Here is a 25,281-nt window from a genome sequence, read left to right as displayed (position 1 = left end):
TGTTTGTATTGGAATAATTACACAAAAACGTGTGGATGTCATCTGATGGTATCATTTGTACACACTGACATACTTTGTGGATTTCAAACTGAGACATCGTGGAGCTAATCAATACATCATAAAGACCCAGCGCCCATCCTCTCCCCCTCCCCCCCCCCCCGCTACCATCACAGGCTGTGCTTTAACCCACCCAATTAGCCCCTCCCCTCCCAGCCAATGTCCCAAGAAATCATTACAAATTGAGTTGTGCTGTCTCTATGTTGTGTAATGGGGCGACCGCCATGTGAGGGGTTGGGGGGGGGGGAGACCAGGGGTCGAGTGTCACCATTTGTCATCCCCACGGCGATTTGACAACAAGTCCTTCGGTCCGCGGCCCAAAAATGTCTTAGAGAGGGATGGGGTGGGTGGGTGAAGGGGTCAGCGTCATTGGCAGTAGGGCGGCCAGCTAGAAGAGCAATCGATGGCTGGGATCAGTGTTGGGAAGGATGGAGGGGGACACACTGGACACCGAGGTAAGTGGTTCGTAGAGGATGGAAGGAGTAGACATGGCACTTGGGATGTCTTCTTCTTATGGGTTGAACTGCGATGGGGAACTGCGAGAGAGGTGTGAGTAGCTTTGGGTTGGAGAGTTTTCAAGAAAATTGAAGTCACTTCAGTCAAAATGTTGGGTGACCTGAAAGCTTGCTCGATTTTGCACATTAACTGCATTATTTTGGTTTTTAGTCAGAAAACTGAAGAGCTCAATCTTACAAATACATGCAGGCGACTCACTTGGGGACTGCATTACTTTTAGTCTAGCGGGCTTAGAACGTAATTAAAAGAGTTTTGATTCAGTTATAAAAATCGGGCCACCTGAAGCAAGCCTGACACACTTATTCCAATCTGAAACATTAGTTCCAATCTGAGACATTAGTTCCAATCCGAGACATTAGTTCCAATCTGAAACATTAGTTCCAATCCGAGACATTAGTCCCATTATGAGACATTAGTTCCAATCAGAGACATTAGTTCTAATCTGAGACATTAGTTCCAATCCGAGACATTAGTTCCAACCCGAGACATTAGTTCCAACCCGAGACATAAGTTCCAATCCGAGACATTAGTTCCAATCCGAGACATTAGTTCCTATCCGAGACATTAGTTCCTATCCGAGATATTAGTTCTAATCTGAAACATTAGTTCTAATCTGAAACATTAGTTCTAATCTGAAACATTAGTTCCAATCTGAGACACTTGTTCCATTCTGAGACATTAGTTCCAATCCGAGACATTAGTTCCAATCCGAGACATTAGTTCCAATTCGAGACATTAGTTCCATTATGAGACATTAGTTCCAATCTGAGACATTAGTTCCAATCCGAGACATTAGTTCCAATCTGAGACATTAGTTCCAACCCTAGACACTAATTCCAATATGAGACATTAGTTCCAATATGAGACATTTGTTCCAATCTGAGACATTTGTTCCAATCTGAAACATTTGTTTAAATCTGAAATATTTGTTCCAATCGGAGACATTTTTTCCATTCTGCGATATTTTTTCCAATCTGAGACATTTGTTCCAATCTGAAACATTTTTTTCCAATCTGAGACATTTTTTGTGTCGTAGACATTTATTCCAGTATGAGAAATTTCTTTTTAGTCTGAGTTATTTGTTCCAGAATTCTCCACAAAAGTTCTCTAATTAGTCCTCAATCACCTTTACCCTTTCCAAATCTTGCTACAATTTTGTATCTTCCATTTTCTCTTGAAAACCGAACAGAAATCTCAAATTTTGTTGGTCAGAAACAGACAAAAGAAAAAGAAACGGTCGCCCATTTCTAATAATTAGATTTTCCCCATCACCGCCAGAATAGGCTGTTGAATTCAGGGGAAACAACCACGGACGTTCAGCAGGCGACAGTTATGGGGCTTAGCTGAGAGGAAGGACAACTCTAGTTAACTAGCTTAGCTTAGAGTCTCGCGATGTCCACTTGTGGAAGACAAATGAGGAATGGGGGAGGGAGGTGGATTAAATAAACAGCATTAATCTGAATAAATCAAAGACTTGATTCAATCACGTGGATACGGCTTGTCCACTGTGGGAAACAAATCATTTCTGATCATTTTTTTAGTTACTCAATGGCCTTTCAAACGATTGTATACGTTTATGTTTCCACAATGGACTGGTTCAATGTTGTCCAGTTTCAAAACTCAATACAATCTGAGGAACGATCCTAGATCTATTGACACGGGTCTTTTCGTTTAGCTGCCTTCTTTCTAGGCCTTGCAGTGTGTCATGTTTCTCTGTACTATCTTGTCAGGGAATTACTTTAGGAACAAAATTGACTGTAAACCATTTATTGGTTCACCTGTTTTAAGCTTATTTGTTAACTTGATAGAGTCCTTCCCTTTTGCATATGTAATGGGGTAACAATTATATCACCATAGAACAAATTCGTATAAAGCTAATTAATGTTACCTTGTTTTATAAATAATAACCCATATTACTCCTGTGACATGGAAAGGCTGAACATTATCTTGTCTCATCCAGTAGGGAGGGACACTAAGCGACTTATAAGTTCTGTGCAAAAATGGGATGCATGCTCAAAGAGAAGACAAGGGAAATCTAAGACCTTCACCTATCCCTTAGTTTGTTGAACTGATGGGGCTTCTGTTTGCCATTTTTGTCCATTTGACTTTTGCCTTGAATAGAATCTGTTTCAATGACAGTCCTGTATACTCTTTTGCGCTGTCTTCCCATCACTATCTTTTTACATCTTTTTCTTTTTTGTTTGTTCTGGTACTGTTCCTCAAAGGAAGGTCCTTGCAGTAAGCCCTAGGACCTTGTAATATGGTCATTGAGTTTTAGTTTTTTTGACTGTGGTCATATGTGTTGTTTAAGTGCAATATAGTAATTCTAATTCCCTCAATGCCTGAAGTAGTTTAATAAGTCTTGTCTAAGTGCAAGCTAGTTATTCTAATTCTCTTAGTGCTTACAGTACCTTCATAAGTGTTGTCTATGTGCAAGCTAGTAATTCTAATTCTCTTAGTGCTTACAGTACCTTCATAAGTGTTGTCTAAGTGCAAGTTATTAATTCTAATTCTAAAGTTCAAGAGCATTCATTCAAATGGAGGAAATCAAGCAATAAAATAATAAGTCTTTGATTGGTTTATAAATTAGAAACAACCTCAAGAGTTTCTCTAAGTTTAATGATTCAAAGTAATTAAAAGTGTAATATTAGAAATAAATGAATGTACATTACACTAGAAGGACAAACTTGAAATGCTCTCATGCATGCCTCATTAACTTAGCAAACTCACACTTCTGGGAGCTGACAAATTTATATCTCTAGGTTATTAATTTTTTAAAAAATTCCTCTTTAGCTGTTCTGTCCCTGGGTTGTGACAAACCAAACAATGACATCATTTAATCCTAAAGTAGATCCTATTTCCAGGATAGACTTCAAGATATAGAGGAATGCAGATGTTACATCATGGTTTTAACTTACTGTTACCCCAGCAACCATCTCTGACTGCTGGAAGGAGATTTAGAATGAGTGCATGAATCCCCATACTATCAAATGGTCATTGCATTTAGAGCTTATAAGATGCAACAGAGCAATAAAATAAAATACCATGACATTTCAAGAACATGAACACAAAATATTTTTAAATGGGAAAATTATTTTCTTTGACAATGGTGGTTAGGCCAAAATACTAAGTTGTAATGTATTTCATTTTCCCCTTTTTTTTTTTGACCAGATGACTAGTGAGGTCAAGAAAGAAAAAGATTTAGAAGAGACTTACAGAAAGAATTTAGAGAGTCTAGAAAAAGAAAAATTTGGTAAGAATTAATACAAAGAACATAAAACTATTATTCCAATAGAGATAGGTAGCAAACTTTCAATGGAACTAACATTAAACAGATTAGATCATGAAAGGAAGGTGCACGAATTGTCTGATTGCTTTCTAATGTACCCGGTATTTCAAAAGAATCATATTTGTTTGTGTTTGTAAATTTTTGGCTAAGAAAGTGTACATAAAATTTATTTTAAATTAACTCTCTGGCAAATACAATTGTGAATTATGTGTGTCAATCACTTTGAAGAATATCAGACCACTCTATTCTTTTGATCTTATTCTATTAGATTTTTATTGTATTAATTTTTCATTTTAACATTTAAAAGTGACCTTTTCAAATAATATTACTAGTAAAAATAAAAAAAATATTCATATAGCCTTTAAATCAAAAGCATCGTAAGGGGCATTAAAAGTATCATGGTATTTTTATTATTTTTCAATTGAAATCAACATTTTTTCCAGAGTTGACACGTAAAGTGGCTAGATTGACTGCAGATCTTGATATTGCTAAATCAGAAAGAACATATGCTTTGAACAGACAGAAAATTTTAGAAGAGAGAATCAAGGTAACACAGATAAACAGTTCACAAACCAACTTGCTTTTCATTTGTGATACTAAAAACTGCAGTTTGGAAATTAGAAAAATAATGGATTTGAATTAAGAGCAATGAAGTTTAATTATGTTGATGACTATAAATTTTTATTTTGTACTTAGCAGTATGTCTGTTATTTTTATCCCCAAGATTTTACAGTTCCTTGAATATGTCTGAATCAGGCAAGGGGTAGGCCCTACTATGAATTCAGTTGTATTGCTTGGAGGGAACAATTTGATTAGGCCATTATTTCAAGTACACTTTTGTTTACCTTTTACCTTTTCCTATCCCTTAGTCTGTTGGGGCACCATGCAAGATTTGTTGACCTTCTCTCTCTGTCATTTGCCTTGGATTAAAATCTCTTTCAGTGGCAGGCACGTCCACTCTTTTATGTAGTCTTTCCATCACTTTCTCTGTCTGCCTCCACTTTTTTTTCCTGGTACTGTTCCCTGAAGGAAAGTCTTTGCAAGCCCTGAAGACCTTATAATATGGCCATAGAGTTTTAGTATGCTTTTTTTTATTATTATGTAACAATAAGTAAAATTATTACTTACACTGAATATTTATTGTTTAGATATTAGTATAAAAACAATAGTCAAAATCACTTAGCCTTATAATTATTCAATAGTTTTAATGTTTGTTTAGCTCCTGTCATTTTTTTCCCCTCTAACTATATAAATATATAACCCAAATGCATTATTTGCTCTCTAGACTTTAGAAAAAGAAGTCTCTGATAAAATGTGTAAGTTTCAAGATTTAGTTCAAGAGGTGAGAATAAAATCTAGATTTCTTTCTCCATTCACTAACTTTTCATCATAGAACTGACATTTAGTAGTTGTGTTTGTAACACTTTATTGTCTTTATGTTAGGTGGAAGACTCAACTGTAAGACTGACTCGATATGAATCAGTCACATCACAACAGCGTAGAGATTTGGACTTTAAAAATCAGGAATTGGAAAATGTGAGGTAAGTAAGTTCCTTTGAGAGGACTGTTATGTACATTTGATTTAGAAATTTAAAATGACTTACAATGTAGCCTTGCACCAAAACACACTGTTTACAGTAGCCTAACCAATGTACTGAAAAAGAAAGGCACAGTAAGTTTAGCTGTAGTTTAGCCTCAAATGAGAGTTTGCCAGATTGCTTTGAAAGCAGGAAGCAAGTAAAATTACGATCCACAAGAATATGATAAAGACACAGTTGAAAGTGTTTCTAAAGTTGGGCTAGAAACAGTAGAGGCTGCCACATTGTAAACAAAATATTTTTGTCTTATACAAAATAAAAACAACTTTTCTTATCATGAAATAAAATATCAACTGACATTAACAAAACATTCACATTGATACCATTGTGTTGAACAATAAACATTATAACCTAAAGAAGTTTTAAGATCATGAAAAGATTAACAAGCTAAATATATTCTGGGGTTAGAGGTAAAAAAGTTTTCTGACTTCTGTTTTATTGTAGTACTTACTTACTTACTTACATAGTGTGGACTATAATACAGGAAAGAACTGAAAGAATTGTGGATGGCACATAACCAGCTGACGGAACACTCTGGTCAACAGGCTGACCTGATAAGACAGCTTCAGTCATTGCAGCAAGATACACAGAAAAGTAAGTCTAATGACAAGTCTTACTGTAATTTAATCTTGAAGTTAGTAACAATCTTTGGCTTGATTTGTTCCTCTTTGATGACAAATTTTCACTCCTTCTATCCAATGGGATGGTTAACGTACAACTATTGCCTCAGTGAGTGGTGGTGGTTGAGCGGTAAAGTGCTTGGCTTCTGAACGGGGTCCCTGGTTTGAATCCTGGTGAAGACTGGGATTTTTAATTTTGGGATCTTTGGGCTCCTCTGAGTCCACCCAGCTCTAATGGGTACCTGACATTAGTTTTGGAAGAGTAAAGACGGTTGGTCGTTGTGCTAGCCATATGACACCCTCATTACGTCATCTGAATGGGGAACTATTACTTTTTTATTGCCTCTGTTACGTGGCCATCCTATCTCGGTCCTTTGTTTTTCTTATTAAATCTGTGAAGGAAAGTATTCTTCTCTGTCTTTCTTGTTTTGTTTTTTCCCCTGACACTTTTCAATTGTCTTTAAGAGGCAGTTGGATCTATTCATGTGATCATACTAATAATTTGTTATTTATCTTCTTTTTTTAAGTAACACTTTTTATAAATCTGTTATGTTGACTAGCTTGACTATCGTTTAATAAATGGAAATGACTTTTTTATTAGATCAAGTTTAGGAAAGTAATAGTAGATTTTACTTAGCATTTTCTTTCTAATATCAAATTTATTAGGATATATAGAGCTATTTCCATGTCATTTTATAAAACTATAACCAATAGTTTCCAGTGCTGTATATGTGTGAGTAGATTTCTTTCATCAGATTCCATTATATTTTTGTTCTTCTGTACAGTGTTGAAAAACCAAGAAGATGCTTTCTCTATGGAGAACACTTCATTACAACAGGCAAGTTATTTAGTTTAATGATTTTAGCTAAACCTACCTTATTGAATTGGTTTCTTCTCTGATTCAAAATTTTCGATACATTCGCTATTGACTTTTGTTTGTTCAAGGTTTAGCATTACCATGGGAACTGTCTTTGGTAATGACCAGCTGGGTTTAAGTAGAAAAGATAAACATACATAGCTCCACTTCAGTATTCAAAAGTGAAAACTGCAGAGCTTAGAGTTTTGGGATGGGGAACAACTGCAGTATTTTAAATCATTGTTTGCAAAATAATTGTTTTAAAATAATAAAGAAAGACCTTTCCCTTCCATTTCTTTTTGAAAAAAAAAAAAGAAGGTAAGTGGTATCAGGGTCAATTGACAACATGACTAAATTATTACTAAAGTTTTTATTAACATAATGGAATCTTCAATTCATTGTTATCCATCTTTTTTTTTCCACAATTAATTGACGAATATAGTTTTAAATTATTTTTGTTTGCCATCATCAGGATTATTTTAATTGGAAAATATTCAGTTCTTTAAAAAAAATCACATTCTGTCATTTGAGACTAATAGACAAAATTAAAATATTTGCTTCAGAGTTGAATGTTTATCTAAGTTAGTGCACTTTGAATAATGAGCCCAGATTGATGTATCAGGTAGCAATGCTGTTTCCTTTGCTGGCCTTAGTCATGGCTTCCTTTTGTTTATTCAATGTCTCAACTCTTCAGACATGCCATCCCATATTTTATAAGTAATTAACGTGTTGGCTTTCTCAGGAGTTTTGTTACAGTAGATTGTGATATCCGTACAGTTAACATTTTGACAATAATTGTGTTTGTATTGAACCCAGATGTTTACTGACATCAACACCAGGTACGAAGCAGCCAAAAGAATAGAGTCTGAATTAAGACAGCAAGTGTTGGAACTGAAGAAGGTACCGGTACAAGTCTTAGTTAAGGCAAAAAGAAAACTTGTCCATGTGAATTAGTCAAATTGAACTTTTGTTTTTAGGATCAACATCTTGAGAGGGGGGGGGGGGTAGGGCTAGGACAAAATCTAACCCTCCAACTTATTTTGAATATAATTAGAGCATATGTACTTTTAAGGTTTGTGGTGGGTGAGTGGTAAATAAAGTGCTTGGCCTCTGAACCAAGGAATCTTGTGTTTGAATATCAATGAAGACTGGGATTTTGAGTTTTTGAGAATTTTAGGAGGCCCTTGAGTCTACCCAGTTCTATTGGGTACCTGAAACTAGTTGGGGAACATAATGGTAGTTGTTGGTTGTGCTGGCAACTTTTAAATCTTGTTAACCTTAGGCCATAGAAAGAGATGACGTTTACATCATCCGCTGCCTATAGATGGAAAGGGCTGATTAGGATACTTGACCTTTTTTTTTTTTTATATGCATTCACAAAAGTACTCAGATCTTGAGAATAAATTCTGGTCTTCTCCAAGACTGGAACCCTTGATCTTTGGCTTGGTGGCCAAACATATTGCAGCTTAGATCCACATATCTCCTTGTATTATTTCTTATGAAAAATCTAATTTTGTTGATCACTTTTTCCTGTCCCTGATACTTATGCTGTTCATGACTAGAATCTCATGGACAAAGAAGACATGATTTCATCATTGCAATCTCAAGTGACTCTAAACCAAAGATCACAGAAGGACCCAGAATATAGTGGCAGCTTTCTAGACATAGTGCAGGTAATACTGTAGACTTTTGAGGTCATTCTAATTTTCTAGTAAATTTAGAACATGTATTTTATTCAGTTACGTTTGTCAGTAGTGTATTTGTTTGTGCCTGCAATGCATATTTGTACATTTTAAAATATTGAGTTTCCTTTCTTTGTAATGGGCTGTTAGAACTCAGTTTTAAATGAACATTAAAATTAGTAATTGTAAATTCAATGTTTAATTGTGTCAGCAAGCTTCACAGCTCCCAAAAGAAGATCTAGCATAAGCCCTGCATTAAGTTATAAATAACTTTATCACACAAGCTTATCAAATGTTCATATCATTAAAGCATGGCATTAACTTTGTTAATCAGGAAGTTGATAGGCTGAGCCCAAGAGACTCCAGTCAAAGGCACAACAGATGCAGGTAATTGCTTTCATTTTGTAAACATTTGACTTCTTTCAAAGCAGACACAGATCCAACTGGCTCACTTTGCTTTGTCCAGGTTATTCTAAGAGTCTGGAACAACTGTTGGTCATTAACAAAAGAAAGAGCAATTATTGAACAAAAGGAAAATAAATGTAAAGGAAAAATAACAAACTTTTATGTTATAATGTCTAGCTCACTACCTGTCTAATTGACCTCTTGACCTCACTGTTTTATAATATACTTCAATCAGGGCACTTTGTTTCTTTTATTGTTCAAATATTGTGAACAACATTTTGTCTAGAATGCTCTATTAAAAAGCACTAAACTGTTACAATGAGGCGCGGTGGCTGAGCGTTAAAGCGCTTGGCTCCTGAACCGGGGGTCCCGGGTTCAAATTCTGGTGAAGACTGGGATTTTTATTTCAGGATCCTTGGGCACCTCTGAGTCCACCCAGCTCTAATGGGTACCTGACATTAGTTGGGGAAAAGTTAAGATGGTTGGTCCTTGTGCTGGCCACATGCCACCCTCGTTAACCGTAGGCCACAGAATCAGATGACTTTCACATCATCTGCCCTATAAACCACAAGGTCTGAAAGGGAAACTTTACTTTTTTTTTTTTTTTTTAAACTGTTACAATATTTCCATTTCAAATTACTTTTAAAATCCTTTCATTTTTAGATTATCTTATTTATATCTAGAAATTGTTTGTCTGACATCCTTAATGTTCAATTTCTCATGTCTTTGAATCAGATCACTCACTCGTCGTCCTCTACCTGATTTGACTAACAAAGATAATGAGCAGACATTAAGGTCAAGGTCTTTATCGCCTCCTCCTGTTGATGGTGAACCCAGAATAGAAGCAGTGGACGTTAAAAAAGTGGCACAACTACAAAAAGAATTGTTGGTTAAGGTACAATGAAAATGAACATTCCATGGAGACTTTTGTTTTTTGGTAAAAAAAACTTTATGTGACTAAATATATCACAGTCTTGGTGAATAATAACAGCCCATGTGATGGAGTGTACAGCTACTTAGCACAAAGTACTGGTGACAGATTGAGATTATTGAGTGTTCGGAAGTCTTCTTAGTTTTTAGAGAGGGAAAAGTAAAAAGGCTTAATATGCTACTAATTAACTTCATGGGCCCATGTGAAGAAAAATTTTCTTTTTACAGTTCAATATTGCTTTTTGAAACAATGCATTTTAAAGTATTCTTGCATTATTAGTAAAAAAATAAAATAAATAATTTTAATCAAAACTGGTGTTTTCAGATCCATGACCACATTTCATTGTGATCACATTGTTGTGCTGAATACTAAATTATCAACCAAAACCATAAATAGCATTTTAATTAAAATAATACGTTTTAGATCCTAGTGACCATGTAATGCATCTTTGTGTGCTGTAGACTAAACAAGTGGAAGAACTGAGACGAGCTCATGACAACAGGTTGCATAGATTCCAAGACTTGCAGGCTAGTTACAAGTTGGCAAGAGAAGAAATTAAAACTCTGGAGTTTGGCAGGTGAGAAAAGTTTTGTTTTGCAAGCCTAATTGTTGATTCAGTGAATGTATTTGTTTATAATGACATAATTTGATAATGTCACATAGTTTTGCTGTTTATATTTTGCATTCTATAGAGTACAAAAGATTGAATATACTTATTTTTATTAGCTTTTATCTAGGACCTTGAAAAAGCCATAAGTTATTTGAGATATGAGACTATTTGAGAAGTCTATTTATAATATGCTAGTGAGAAATATACAATTTAGAAGTACATAGTTAGTGAAATAATAAATCTTTAATTTAAAATTATAGTTATTCCTAATTAATGCACTCAGCAATTTTTACTGGGATCCACTAGGAAGTGGGGGCCCTAAGCTAAAGTTTATATTGCATAGATGTCAATCCTGCACTGAGTTTATGCAACTTTTCAGTAAGTCAAAACCCAAGAAAATCAAAAGAGCAGACCCAAGATCCCTGCAGAAAGAAAACAGTGATGAAGTGTGGAACGAGCTGACATTTTTCAAGACAGAAAATAGAAGTCTCCACATTGAGAAGTGAGATGTTTGGCTCTAGCCATCTTTAGTTGAGTGTTGAATTAGATTTTTGGCTCTGTTGTAATTGTTTCTAGCCATCTTTAGTTGAGTGTTGAATTAGTTTGGCTTTATTGTGATTGTTTCTAGCCATCTTTAGTTGAGTGTTGAATTAGATGTTTGACTCTAGCCTTCTTTAGTTGAGTGTTGAATTAGTTTGGCTTTATTGTAATTGTTTCTAGCCATCTTTAGTTGAGTGTTGAATTAGTTTGGCTTTATTGTAATTGTTTCTAGCCATCTTTAGTTGAGTGTTGAATTAGTTTGGCTTTATTGTGATTGTTTCTAGCCATCTTTAGTTGAGTGTTGAATAAGATGTTTGGCTCTAGCCATCTTTAGTTGAGTGTTGAATAAGATGTTTGGCTCTAGCCATCTTTAGTTGAGTGTTGAATAAGATGTTTGACTCTAGCCATCTTTAGTTGAGTGTTGAATAAGATGTTTGACTCTAGCCATCTTTAGTTGAGTGTTGAATTAGATGTTTGGCTCTAGCCATCTTTAGTTGAGTGTTGAATAAGATGTTTGACTCTAGCCATCTTTAGTTGAGTGTTGAATTAGATGTTTGGCTCTAGCCATCTTTAGTTGAGTGTTGAATTAGATGTTTGACTCTAGCCATCTTTAGTTGAGTGTTGAATTAGATGTTTGACTCTAGCCATCTTTAGTTGAGTGTTGAATTAGATGTTTGACTCTAGCCATCTTTAGTTGAGTGTTGAATTAGATGTTTGGCTCTGTTGTAATTGTTTCTAGCCATTTTTAGTTGAGTGTTGAATTAGTTTGGCTTTATTGTGATTGTTTCTAGCCATCTTTAGTTGAGTGTTGAATTAGTTTGGCTTTATTGTGATTGTTTCTAGCCATCTTTAGTTGAGTGTTGAATAAGATGTTTGGCTCTAGCCATCTTTAGTTGAGTGTTGAATTAGATTTTTGGCTCTGTTGTAATTGTTTCTAGCCATTTTTAGTTGAGTGTTGAATTAGTTTGGCTTTATTGTGATTGTTTCTAGCCATCTTTAGTTGAGTGTTGAATTAGATGTTTGGCTCTAGCCATCTTTAGTTGAGTGTTGAATTAGATGTTTGACTCTAGCCATCTTTAGTTGAGTGTTGAATTAGATTTTTGGCTCTGTTGTAATTGTTTCTAGCCATTTTTAGTTGAGTGTTGAATTAGTTTGGCTTTATTGTGATTGTTTCTAGCCATCTTTAGTTGAGTGTTGAATAAGATGTTTGACTCTAGCCATCTTTAGTTGAGTGTTGAATTAGATGTTTGGCTCTAGCCATCTTTAGTTGAGTGTTGAATAAGATGTTTGGCTCTAGCCATCTTTAGTTGAGTGTTGAATAAGATGTTTGACTCTAGCCATCTTTAGTTGAGTGTTGAATTAGATGTTTGGCTCTAGCCATCTTTAGTTGAGTGTTGAATAAGATGTTTGGCTCTAGCCATCTTTAGTTGAGTGTTGAATAAGATGTTTGACTCTAGCCATCTTTAGTTGAGTGTTGAATTAGATGTTCTAAGAAAATTCTTGATTCTTAAGTTTTATTTTTTTCCCTCTTTATTTCATTACTTGTCCCTCCAGGATGTCATTACAAGAAGAAGTTGATCTTCTGAGAGTCCAGGCTGCACAGGATGATGTCACTGTTCATGAACTCAGAATAGCCTTGCAAGCACAGAATGAAGGTGACAGTAGTAGAGTAGTATTTGTTTAAAGCACACATCATTAGTGATAGCTTTGGGAAATGTATAGAAAAGTAAAGTACCATTTTCAGACTTGCGATTTATAGGGCAGATGATGTAAAGGTAATCTGTATCTATGGTTAGCAAGGGTGTCATGTGACCAGTACAATGAACAGCTGCCTTGACTTTTCCCAACTTCTGTAGATACTTCTTAGAGCTGGGTGGACACCTTAAAGATTCTGAAATAACAAAATTCCAGTCTTCAGCAGGATTTAAAACCAGGTGTCTTTCAAGCCAAGCGCTTTTCCAGTATGCCTCCTCTGTTGAAGAGTTTTCTATCTTGCCTCTATTTAGAAGTTATTAGTTCTGGTTTAAACATTATTCCTATGATTAGAGACAGTGAGGACATTATTTTTAAATTTCATTAGTTGTTACACAAGTAGCCAAGTGCTGTGTTACACTTATATAATTAATTAACTTTTATGCCAATATTTACATTTCTATATCCCCATCACTTTTGCAATTTATCTTCATTTCAGAGTTTGACTTCCGCCTGCGTCAGTTGTACCGTGAAAACAATGACATTAAAGAAGCTGAAAAACAAATAGCATTTGTGAAAACTCAAGTAAATAAAAACAAAAAAAACTTTTTGCTTAATTAACAGTTTCAGAGGAAAGATTTTACAATAGCATGCTTTACAGGATTATTTGTTTAGCAATTTTAGCATTTACAAATTTGTTGCTTTGAAAAAAAATCTTTTTTTTTAAAATATGTTTGTATATAGATACAGAACAAAATTTTGCTAATTGAAAAACTAGAGAGAGATTTGATGAATGCTGTCTCCCAGAGAGATGATATAGCTCAAGAGAAAAGGTAAAAAAAAAATGTCCCATTTAGCATAATTTTTATTTGTGAGATAAGTGAACATTGAATGAATACATTTCTCTGTTGTTGAGAAGTAACCTGAAAAACATTTGATCTTTTGTTTCCTCTAGTAAACTCATGTCTCAGCTTGTTGCCACCCAGCAGGAGGCATCCAATCATAGGATGGAACTTGCAGATGTCAGACATCAACTTCAATGGTAAGCTTCTAGTTATGAAGTGATAAATGGAAGTAAAAATTATGTATTTTGTAAATATTTTTTTTTAAATTTTAAAATGAAAAGCACTTTAATTTATTTGTGTTTTTTTATTTTAAAAGTTTGACTTGATTATTATTAATGTTTCCATTCAGTGCCTTGCACCAGCTAGAAGAAATGCAACAGATAGTTGCCCAGTCTGGAAAGAAAACTTGCATTCCTCAAGATGACAATTCTGACATTGCATATGCTGTGGCAGCAAACATACAGTCCAAGAAGATCAACTCTCTCAGAGAAACAGACCTAGTGAGAATTATACACATTGCTCATTATCAACCTAATTTAGATCATCTGATATAAGGATAAGGATATTATAGGGATAAAACCCTAGAGCTTCTGAAATGTCCCTAAAAAAATAACTTTTGACCACATGTTACTTCACATAATTTTTGCTTTCAGTAAAAAAAAACAACATGCGTAAAAATATATTATAAGAATATCTTATTCATAAAGTAAAAAAACAAAAATATTTTTTTTTTACATTTTAATCTAATGGAAACAGATTTTTTTAGATACATACATAATATAGGCTGTTTGGCATATAGATAATAATCACATTTATTGTTACTAAAGTTAATCAAAAACAATTTACAGAGAAAATTTAAAATCTGCAAAGATTTAAAAGAGATTTCATGTCATATAAAATAATATTGACCCATTTTCATCAAAAGTCGTCCATGTTGTTCATCTAAATCTGTTCATGTCGTAGTACCAGAGAGAATAACAGCTTGAAAAAAATCCATCTCTTTTCAGTGCCATATTGACAGTCCAGAAAGCAGTACTGTTAAAGACATAATCGAAGATGATTGGGAGGAAAGACTGTCATCAGATGAAAGGTGAATGTAACTTCTGCCAAACATTTAGTGTCAGTTTATTATTTGTATACACTCAAAGCAGATTTAAGAATATATATAGGCCTTATACCTTTATTATACATTTTTTTTGGGGCAGTGATTTAGATACAGATGACTTCAACAAAACATGCAGTAGAAAGTGTGCACGAGTTAAACACTCTCTGGACAAAAGGTTGACTAATGGAATCAATAAAAGAATTAAAGTAAGTTTTGAAAATAACATTTACTATGTATTCTTTACAGTTTGCTTTCTTTAGATATGTAAATAAACATTTCCCACTGATTTGCTGCTAATAGTCTGGTCAGAGAAAGTCCTCATCAAAAGAAAAGTCAGATGAAAAGAAAGACAAGTCACCTGGAATAAGAGACCAGTCACCTGCCTTGAGAGACCAGTCACCTGGAAGAAGAGATAGGTCACCAGGCAAAACTGAGATTACTTCAGACGCAGGTAAAAAGATGGTTGCCCACCAAACAGTACGTAAGTCTAAATATAGTTTGTCAAAAACATGGTTTCATGATGACCAATTTTGTCATCTAGGAAGCTGAGGGCTTTGCACTGGGGTTTTGTGCCTCTTCATTGACTGGTGAGACCTATGTGAACCTGGAATGTTTGGCTGCACACTGGGCAGGTTATTCCAACTAGAGCTTATGTTAGTTGCTATGATTTTTTTCTCTGGTGCTTTTCTTATGCCAGCACTTTTTTTCATGTCCTCAGCTATTTGTGCGCCAGTTTTCACAGCGCGCATATTGATGCACTATCATGTGCTTTTGTCTGCCAGATGGTAGGGTCAATGTTGAAGGCTTTCAGAGACGCTTTGGTGGTATTCCCTGAAACATGTCTATGTTGTTCTCACTCTCCTTCCCTTAGCTGACCATGAAGAAGTCTTTATAGAAACAAAATACTGCAAGTTTAACTTTAAAATGTAAAAGATCCATACTTTTATCCATGGAGTATTCCAATTTTTCAGTTTTGTTAACATTCAGTGGGCCATCATGACACATGAAGTTTCTTTTACAAAAGCAGAGATGTTACATGCTTACATATCTACTTGTTTTTTTAATAAATGTACATGTCACTGTTCATTTAGGCTCCAGGAGAGACTGTGCTACCTCACCAATAACCTTTATTTCTGCGACTGCAAATATTTCCTCCAACATCTCGAAATCGTTGTCTTCCAAGCACAGAGCTGGTTATGTGATAGTGTTGAACCGCAAGGCAAGGAAAGCGGCAGAGTCTAAACAGATTGTCAACTTGCAGCAGCGTGTGGCTCACCTTCTGAATCAAGTAGATCTCTTGAAGAAAGCAAAAGTAGTGGCAGCTGCAAGGGAAGGCAACCTTCAAGATACTGTCACTAGATTACAAAATGAACTTTCTTCTTTAACTGGCCGACTAAAGGCTTCCAAACAGTTAACACAGGTAAGTGAACTACTAATTCCTCAGGTCATTATTTTTTGGGGTTAGCATAGGAGTAGGCTATAATCTTTTTTTTTTTTTTTTTTTTTTGGTTTCTGTGTTACATGTTGTTCCTTCAAAATTGGAGATTCTTACATCCTAACCCAAGCCTCCCTAGGATTGTGGTGGGCTGGGTTAGAACCCAGAGCTAATGCCATATCCATCTCATTTCTTTGTTATTTCAAAAATATGTTCAATTGTACTTTCTTTAGGGTATGGAAAATGACATTTTCAGTATCATTCACTATCAATCTCTCAAAAAAAAGTCACAGAAAAAAAAATTGAATTTAAATATTTTTGGTTCATAAAATAAATTAATATCCATTTCTATTCACTTATTCTTATTTATGTCTTTTAAACAAGTTTGAAGTGAATTTATTTATGGGATCAATTAATCTTTGCTCAATGATACTGACCCATTATTTACTCCTTAATCCTTCTTTTATCTGTTATCTTTTCATTGTTGCTAGAAACTTCAGTCAGACATTGAGAAACTCCAGAAAGAAAAAGATGAACAGGAAGAAGTGGTAAAAGCCCAGATGAAAGTGAATTCAGCCGCTGACTCCCAGGAAATGAAGAACCTTGAAGCTAAACTGAAGGTTATTTGCTTATTTTAAAAATTGTGTAAATTATTTTAAAACATGATGAAAAATTGTGTTTTTTTGTCTATAGTTTTGAATTATTGTATGTATAGAAATGTAACTCATTCTTCAATATTCTCTGTTACTATTAGTCCACAAGCAATGAGCTAACCCAGCAAACTACCAGATTAAAAGAGTTAAAGTCTGATAAAGACAGTCTCCAAGACCAGGTGAAACATTTACAAGACAAGTAAGTTGTCACAAGTTTCAATCAAATAAATAATCAAATAAATAGGCAAGACATAACTTCAGTTCTTTCCATGAAAAGTTGACACAGTTCTCAAAGCGAAACAATGTTTAAAGAATATATTTGAATTCTTCTAAACCATTTCATTTGCTGCCCTAGCCAGTGACGTTTACAACCAGTATTATTTCAATGCCAGAAATAAAGGTTACTGGGAAGGTAGCACAGTCTCTGCTGGAGCCTAGTGTAACCACAGTTAAAGTCCTTTCCTTCTGCTTCTCACTTGATAATCTTTTCTGATGGTAGATATGTCTTTCTCTTTTGAATTATTGACATGTTCTGACAGAATCACTTTGACATTTGTATTTTACTACTATGTTATGACTTTGTGTCAATAATTTTTTTTTTCTCGTTATTAGAAATAGTTCCTTTGGGTATAAAACTTTGAGAGATTCATGTCATTTTAGTAAAATAGAATAAAAAATCATATTAATTTCAGGTTATGAAGTTTAAAAAATAAAACTCACTGACTGTGTACAAAGTAAATGAGTCAAGTAGATCTAGAACTAGACCAGATCTAGGAAATATTGTATGGATTGAATTTAATTGAAATAATTCTTATGATAATTATCCAAAGTTTTAAAAAGCTAAGAGTAAGAATCCAAAAGGAAATAGGCCTCAAGTGCCAAATTGAAGCTAATTATTTGTCTTTCTGTTTACACAATTTCAGAAACCTTTTGCCATAGAAAATGATGCAAATTCATTAGTCCAATTGAGTCTAAGAAAGGAAAATAGGGTAAATAGATTTTCTTGAAAAACTCGAAGTGTTGAAGAGAATGTATTTACCCTATTTCCTTTTGGAGTCTTACTTCTTTTTGTCATGGAGACTTAATTGTAAGTGATATTGAAACTGAAATTAAAATGTACTAAGAAAAAAAAAATTCTCTCAACAGAAATAAAAAAATATTACCAATTAAAAATTCTGAGACTATTTCTTTGTTTGAAATGGTACAAAATCTGGTAGTTTTGTCAGGATAGAACAAGGCTCTCAATATATTTAGTCACTTGTATCAGTAATACAGGATGTTATGTCATTAATAGTTGCCCTCTAAATTATGAAACTATTGAATTCATTACAGAATCAATCAGTTGGAGAGAGATGTTAGCCAAAAAAGAAATCTTCTAGAAAATCAAAAACTTAAACTCAAACAAGCTCAGGAAGCAAACAAATCAGATGCTGATGCTATGGTAATTATTTGTCATTCTAGAATTATTTAAGTGTTAGCATTATATCATGACTTTCCTTGTATTGCATGTTGTTGAATTCTTTTGATCTGAGCTTGTTAAAAAGGATCATACTACTTCTGCAAATTGTTGTAAAAAAAGACATTTGTATTTGAGACATTAAAAAGTATTGTGAGAACTTTTTGTGTTAATATGGAAATACTTTGACTGTCATTCAGTAATATGAGTTGATATTGTTTCATCTACAGGAAGAGTTGGACACTAAAGTCAAGTTGTTAACAGATGCCAACTGCAAGTTAAAAGTACAGGTACATATACATGTCTGTTGGCAACTATAAACAAGCAAAATACAAAAAAATACTTTAAAAATAAATATTAAAGTTTATATTATGTGTATAAATTACTTTGGATCAGTCATGTTTTTAAATTTGTAATAGATCTAGACTAACAATAATAAATTTGTGCAATTAGAAATATTTCAACCAATTGTTTCTGTTTACCGCAGTTTCATGCTTTTAGCTTTCTCAATGCACAACATGATCCTATCACTTATCTAGAACAGCTGGAAAGGGGTGGGGAGAGAGAACGGGTTATTTGAGTGATCGTTTTTTAAATGTTTTTATAAAAAAAAAAGGTGAACGACTTGAATTTAAACTCATGGGCTAAAGCCATCTTAGGATTCTCAAGCCAACACGGAAACCATTCTGCTAGCGAAGAGCGTATGAACATGGAAGATTGTATAGTTACCTACTGTATCTATTGTTCATGTTTGTGTTCACTAAGCCCCAGACCTATAAAGGGGACTAATTCAAATTATACCACCACTTCAGTCAAGTACAATTTCTTTCCTTTGTTTGAGATACCAAACAAAATAATTAATTACCAATAGTTGATAAACTAATTGGTTTAATTTTTAAAAAAATTGATTCTTGTGTTGTCAGGTAAAAGAAATAATTGTGCCAAATTTCAGCTTGATTCGAGATAGAGTGTGGAAGAAATAATGTGTACAAATTTTTTACCAGACAGAGCGAGTTGATTCAAACTTTTGACCAGACAGAGTGAGTTGATTTAAAAAAAAAAGATTTTTTTGACATAGGACATAATTAAAATATGGGTATATGGGTAAAAAATGCTGGACTGTCAAACTGAATAAAGAGTAAGAAAAGTTTTTATGAACTCACTTCTCCCCCCCCCCCCTCCCCCAAATTAACATCTGGAAATGTTTAAAAGATTCAATGATCAATTTGCTAATAATTCAGCTCTAGAAACAGGGAAACAGGTGAAGTACAATTATGACAGCTAAAAGAACAAATAATTTAGTTGCCACTATTACTGAAGCACTTTTTCATTTTCATTTTTATGTTTGGCCAGTATTTTTTTTTCAAGAATAATTGTTCATCTTTTAAAAAAAAAAAAAAAAGGACATAGAAGATTAAAATGCTGCTAGGTGGTGTATGATAAATATCTTTTTCACTGTCTCTTTTCAAGTGTACATACTTTTGTGGTCCTTATACTGTTTGAAATAAATATTCTGCAGACATTTTGAGTTAGTTACTTATGCCATGATCCCATTTCTTTTCAGATTGAATCCCTGAGGAAAAGACTTAGTTTGGTGGTTAGTGATAAAAAGAAATATGAAGACAAGTTTCTGAAAGTCTCATTAGAACTGGACAGTAAAGTAAGTAACTCCCTTTCTAGAGCTATCTCCCTTTGCGCAGTCTTAGTGTGCCATATTTGCAACAAAACCTTAGTTGTTTTGGGTCAGCTTTCAAATCTTTATGTTTAGTCAGTGGCGTAGCAAGGGATTCAGGGGTCCGAATGCTCCTGCATTTTGACAATCTACATCATAACATGAGATGATGGCAAAATATTTAATGTAAAAAAAATTTTTTCAACACTCATTTGGGGGGCACCAAGTGGGTGCCCAGGGGGATTTTCAATTCCCCCCCCACCCCCACCCCCAGCTATGCCACTGTGTTTACTATGGCATTGTATTCAGTGTAGGAGTCCAAGCCCTGGTACACAATGGTTGAATTGATATTTAGCCCCAACCTTCCTTGTTTTTCCTTGTCAATTTTAATCCTGAGGATCACAACCTAATAAGTGACACATGGCATTGAACTTCCATATAACAAGGTTACAAACACAAACTCAGTATCGGCCCCCAGAGTGGTCCACCTAGGCAGGTAATAAGGCAGGTTTCAATATTTTCAGAAAGAATATCAGAATGAAATTCTATTAAAGGCAAACAACAGAGAAGAATGGAGAAAGAAGGTTGACATATCCTGTGTGGTGCCCCAACAGTCTAGCTGACCAAGGCATAGGTGAAAGTGAATGTGAAGTTAGATGTAAACCTGGCCTGATGTCTTATAATGATTATCTAATTGATCTAATTGTTTTGTAAAGGGTCAATCTCTTATTCAAAGCCTCAAGAGAACAAAAATTTTCGTAGCAAAAAAAAAAAAAAAGACATTTAGTTTAGTGTTCCATGACCATGGTAGTTCTCTGCAGTTCACATGATAATATGAAAAACTACTTAATTGTTGTTTTAAATTATGTTCCATTTATATGCATACTAACTAGATTTTTTCTTTTAAAAAAAAGTCACAATTTTTTTGTAATTGTAGTAGTTAGTATGACAGAACTTACGTAACTTAGCAATACAGTTGTAAAAAAAAATATTTTTTGACAAAAAAAATCTAAAACCGTTTGCATAAATGTGTTTAAAAAATTGTAAATTGTCATCTTCCTTACTAAATAGAATTCTTTGTTTGTTACTATTAATAGTGAATAGTTGTACAAATGTTTTATTTTTAATTAAAAAAATGCTTGCATAGTTGATTTGAAAATTGGATTTTTTGCGGTTCAGAAAAGAAAAAAGTAGCCATTGCATCAGAATTTTGAATGGTCTAAAATATTATGATGTCAGATTTTCCTATCTTTTCTAGTTTACGAGATCTAAACGGGACTGACGGATGGACGGACAGATCCACAAAAAAAACTAATAGCGTCTTTTCCCCTTTCAGGGGCCGCTAAAAAGTTATTTGGAAAAAGTTTAACAGATCATTGTTTGTTTCAGACCAAACAACTTTTGGAAGCCACATCTCAACGTCTGGCTCTTGAGTCTGCTCTATCGGATCTGGAGAGCTCTGCCAAACAACAGCTTCATGGCCTGGCATGTCAATCTGAAGCTGCTATTGACACTGCCAGAGACAAACTGATGACTGCTCAGAGCAGGCTGTCTCAGTTCCACACCGCTTTCAGGGTAAAGTTTTCTTGACATTCATATCATTTTTGTGTGACATTTAGTTGACATTCATATCATTATGTGACATTTTGTTGATATTCATACCATTATTTGATATTTTGTTGACATTCATATAATTATGTAGCACTTACAAAGCTCAACAACAACAGCCAAAAAACTGTTATTCAATGGATACCTTATTTATACAACTAGCAGGAAATGAGAAGGCTGACACACTCGCCAAGAGTGGGAGAACTAACTTACAAGTAAACTCTGCACTCTATCCAGAAGAAATGAAGAAATTAATTGTAAATAAAATAAATGAGAAATGGACACGCTCTCACCCAAATCACAAGAAAGGTGATGCTTACTATAAGCTATCCCGGCAAGATCTACGTCTAATCTTTCGACTCAGGACCGGACACAACAAATGGGACAACATATGTACTGGAAGCTCAAAATTGGAACCAGTGAAATCTGCCCATGTCCAGAAAATGCTGACCATGTCCTCCAAAACTGCTCTCTTTACCAAGAGGCCCATACAAGACACTGGCCCCAAAACACACCAATAGAAAGAAAACTATATGGAGAACTCCCTGATTTGGAAACCACTGCACAGTTCATCTCATGTATTGGTCTAGTCATCTGAACACTCCAACATAACAATGAGAACGAAGAAGAAGAAATATCATTATGTGACATTTTGTTGTCATTCGTATAGTTGTATGATATTTTGTTGACATTCATATTATTTTGTGACATTTTGTTGACATTCATTTCATTATGTGACATTTTGTTGACATCATACTATTGTGTGATATTTTGTTGACATTCATACAATTATGTAAAATTTTGTTGTCATTCATATAGTGGTATGACATTTCGTTGACATTTATATCATTATGTGAAATTTTGTTGACATTCATATCATTACATGAAATTTTGTTGACATTCATATAGTAATGAGACATTTTGTTGACATTCATATCATTGTGTGACATTTTGTTAAAAATTCACATCATTGTGTTGAAGTTGTTAATTGATTTTTTATAGTATAAGTAATGCTAATATTTTAATTTTAATAAAAACTTTAATAACCGCTCTTGTTAATAAAAGTTTCATTATCAAGTTCAAGACATTTTGATGTGAAGCTTTATTCATTGTTGTGGCCAACCATTTTGAATGGTATTGTGTGTTATCACCATCAAGAATAAATAATTGTTCCTTTGCTCTTCTGTAAATAAAGCCAACAATTTAAAACATTTTTTTATGGCTAAAAACAGCCAATTTTGATCCTGTCTAGTGTATATACGGGAAGCAATCCTTCTAAGAATTTTGTTATTACTTACAGCAAGGAGAATTCGTGAACTATTTTTAAAACTTATATTTTGAGTAGACAAGAAACGGAATGAAAGCCTGAGATAGCGCACACTAGCCACCCATTCTTTGGATCCACTACATGTTAGAGTCTGTGATTATGGTGTGATATAAGCTGGTGTGATATAAGCTATAAGCTACCAAACAATGAAGCAGAACATTTGTCTTTCACAGTGAAATGTTTCTCTGTGGCCTTCATGATGACCACTAGAATTTATAACTGTACCATTCATTTGTTTGAGATGTATAGGTTTTATGTATTTTTATTAATATGTTTTCAAAACTGCTTCATAGTTAGGCTAACAATTTTATTTTTAAAAATATTTTCTTTTTTTGCATTGTTCTATGCTTGCTAGTGAAAGGTGTAAACTTGTGGTGTCTGGTTTTAAAATGCAATCTTGACATCCTACAGCTACTGGCCACTGAGCTGGCCAAAAGGACCAGTCAGGCTCGAACTCAGCTCCAAGCAGCCAAAGCTCATCAAGAATCATTGCTGCGGGACTCTGATCTCTCATTGAGAAAAGCTCAGAATAAGGCTAAAGACATTTTGAATTTAAGCCAGTCTGACCTTGAGGACATCATGAGTGCTGATGGAGATAGTCTTAGCCAGGTCAGTTGAGAAAATAGTTTCATACAGAAAAATTTAGCTTCCACCGTTAGAAATTTCTTTAGTTCAATAAAAATTCTTATTTTGTATTTTCCCAGGAATCTGTGCTTGCAGCAGAGAAAAAACTTGATAAAAGGTGGTTAAGAAAATGTGAAAAAATTTTGAATAGTGGGGTAAGTCTATTGACTGTACAACTGTCTCAATAGTTTGTTTTTTTGTGTCCAACTATTTAGGAATATTTATAAACATGTGAGCAAAAATTGTGGACAAAGTGGCTAAATTAAGTTTTACTACGATACCATGCATTTAAAGTTAATCCATTTCTTTGGTAGACAATAAACCAATGCTGTCATAATTAATACTCTAATAATTCTTTTTTTTCACCAGGAGGACTTTGTTCATCCATTGGTCAATTTACTGCTACATAAAGTTGATGAAAGGACAGAGGTTATCATTAAAATTCCCACATAGCTTTGAGATGTTTGCTTTTAAAATGACAGTGTAATTATTGAATGTAGAAGTTAATTGACAGTCAGATCTCAGCAGATCTCAGAAGTTGGGCTTGAATGTTTGATGCTTACATTTGTTTCCTGATAAATAAATAATCATGTCATTTATTAAGAGTTAACAAATAATCATGTCATTTATTAAGAGTTAACAAATAATTATGTCATTTATAGCCATTTATAAAAGACTAACAAATAAATGACTTGGAGGCGAATGTTTAGTGGATAAAGAAATATTTACAATCATAATGTGATATTTCTCCAGAAACATGGCCTTCAATTCTCTGCACTGTACCATCTTTTTGTTTTTATTATTCTCTGCCATATTTGTGAATAAAGATCGAATGTGTACAGTGGAAATTAAATTGTATTTTTGGTGACATTTCATTTGCATGGTTTTACTTATATTTATTTTTATCAAAGGTGTATGTGATATCTAAAATTTAGATAAAGCTTGTCACCCTCTGACTACTGGTCTTCAATCAGCAAGATAAAAATATAGAAAGCAATTTATTTTCTGACAATCCATTACTTCACAAACACAGAAATTTGGAGCATAGATCATTGTGCTACAGCAAACATTCCATTTCACATGGTATTTACAAACTTGGTGTAAGATGTTATAATAGTTGAATTTATTTCTTATGTATTTGTCTAAGGAATGCCTTGACCAGACCAGCATTACATGAAAACACACTTGTACAGTCCCCAAAACCATTCTGCATAATAATTATTTTGTTTATGGAATTTATATTTTTTTCATTAATAACCAAAAAATCCGTCCAAACTGTGGAATACTAAATTTATAATACTTTACTTTATGTAGATTTATTGTTTTATAGTTTCTGATGTACTATAAACATAGAGTGAAACAATCTTTTTGTGTGTGTGTGTGTATTTGTGATTATTTTAATGTTTCTGTTAACAGTTCAAACTGTTATATCTTTAACATGCATAACAAATTGTGTGTCTAACACATTGCAAATTTGTTTTCTTTACAAATAAACTTTTTTTTTACAGTGCAGAGTGAGACACATTTTGTCACCTGTCAGTTTCATTCTTGTCAATATTTTGTCCTGTTAGTGTTGTCAAAGATTTAACATCTGTAGTGAATATGTGGGGACAAGACAGAAATTACATTACTTACTTAAAAGTAATTTCTTTCTATTTCATTAAACTCTATTTGTTCAGACCTGAAGGTCAGCCATTTATTGTTATCAGTATGAGCCTTCTACTCTCTGACTGTATTACAATGTGTGTGACTAACTGTAT

The 25,281-nt window shown here is 33.9% G+C and overlaps 1 protein-coding gene across 3 annotated transcripts in view; it reads left to right on the top strand.

Moving 5' to 3' along the window:
- LOC106068685 (centlein-like) overlaps nucleotides 1-25,041 on the top strand; it is a 50,081-nt gene extending 25,040 nt beyond the window's left edge. For all 3 annotated transcript variants that reach the window (XM_056035183.1, XM_056035192.1, XM_056035200.1), the window contains exons 7-36: nucleotides 3,745-3,826; nucleotides 4,306-4,409; nucleotides 5,148-5,204; nucleotides 5,306-5,403; nucleotides 5,945-6,054; nucleotides 6,866-6,918; nucleotides 7,753-7,836; nucleotides 8,499-8,609; nucleotides 8,953-9,005; nucleotides 9,759-9,918; nucleotides 10,416-10,531; nucleotides 10,944-11,066; nucleotides 12,659-12,759; nucleotides 13,296-13,381; nucleotides 13,541-13,629; nucleotides 13,752-13,838; nucleotides 13,991-14,141; nucleotides 14,649-14,731; nucleotides 14,847-14,952; nucleotides 15,047-15,197; nucleotides 15,838-16,166; nucleotides 16,673-16,801; nucleotides 16,936-17,033; nucleotides 18,167-18,275; nucleotides 18,521-18,580; nucleotides 19,855-19,950; nucleotides 21,352-21,537; nucleotides 23,309-23,506; nucleotides 23,602-23,676; nucleotides 23,891-25,041. In XM_056035183.1, coding sequence (XP_055891158.1) covers nucleotides 3,745-3,826; nucleotides 4,306-4,409; nucleotides 5,148-5,204; nucleotides 5,306-5,403; nucleotides 5,945-6,054; nucleotides 6,866-6,918; nucleotides 7,753-7,836; nucleotides 8,499-8,609; nucleotides 8,953-9,005; nucleotides 9,759-9,918; nucleotides 10,416-10,531; nucleotides 10,944-11,066; nucleotides 12,659-12,759; nucleotides 13,296-13,381; nucleotides 13,541-13,629; nucleotides 13,752-13,838; nucleotides 13,991-14,141; nucleotides 14,649-14,731; nucleotides 14,847-14,952; nucleotides 15,047-15,197; nucleotides 15,838-16,166; nucleotides 16,673-16,801; nucleotides 16,936-17,033; nucleotides 18,167-18,275; nucleotides 18,521-18,580; nucleotides 19,855-19,950; nucleotides 21,352-21,537; nucleotides 23,309-23,506; nucleotides 23,602-23,676; nucleotides 23,891-23,974 — 3,369 coding nt within the window. In that variant the 3' untranslated portion in view covers nucleotides 23,975-25,041. The remainder of the gene's footprint in view (nucleotides 1-3,744; nucleotides 3,827-4,305; nucleotides 4,410-5,147; nucleotides 5,205-5,305; nucleotides 5,404-5,944; nucleotides 6,055-6,865; nucleotides 6,919-7,752; nucleotides 7,837-8,498; nucleotides 8,610-8,952; nucleotides 9,006-9,758; nucleotides 9,919-10,415; nucleotides 10,532-10,943; nucleotides 11,067-12,658; nucleotides 12,760-13,295; nucleotides 13,382-13,540; nucleotides 13,630-13,751; nucleotides 13,839-13,990; nucleotides 14,142-14,648; nucleotides 14,732-14,846; nucleotides 14,953-15,046; nucleotides 15,198-15,837; nucleotides 16,167-16,672; nucleotides 16,802-16,935; nucleotides 17,034-18,166; nucleotides 18,276-18,520; nucleotides 18,581-19,854; nucleotides 19,951-21,351; nucleotides 21,538-23,308; nucleotides 23,507-23,601; nucleotides 23,677-23,890) is intronic.
- The last annotated feature ends 240 nt before the right edge of the window (nucleotides 25,042-25,281 follow it).

The sequence above is a fragment of the Biomphalaria glabrata genome, chromosome 1 (genome assembly GCF_947242115.1).
Source record: "Biomphalaria glabrata chromosome 1, xgBioGlab47.1, whole genome shotgun sequence".
NCBI lineage: Eukaryota > Metazoa > Mollusca > Gastropoda > Planorbidae > Biomphalaria > Biomphalaria glabrata.
Note: the sequence above shows the minus strand (reverse complement) of the source record. Positions and strands in the feature narration are given on the sequence as shown.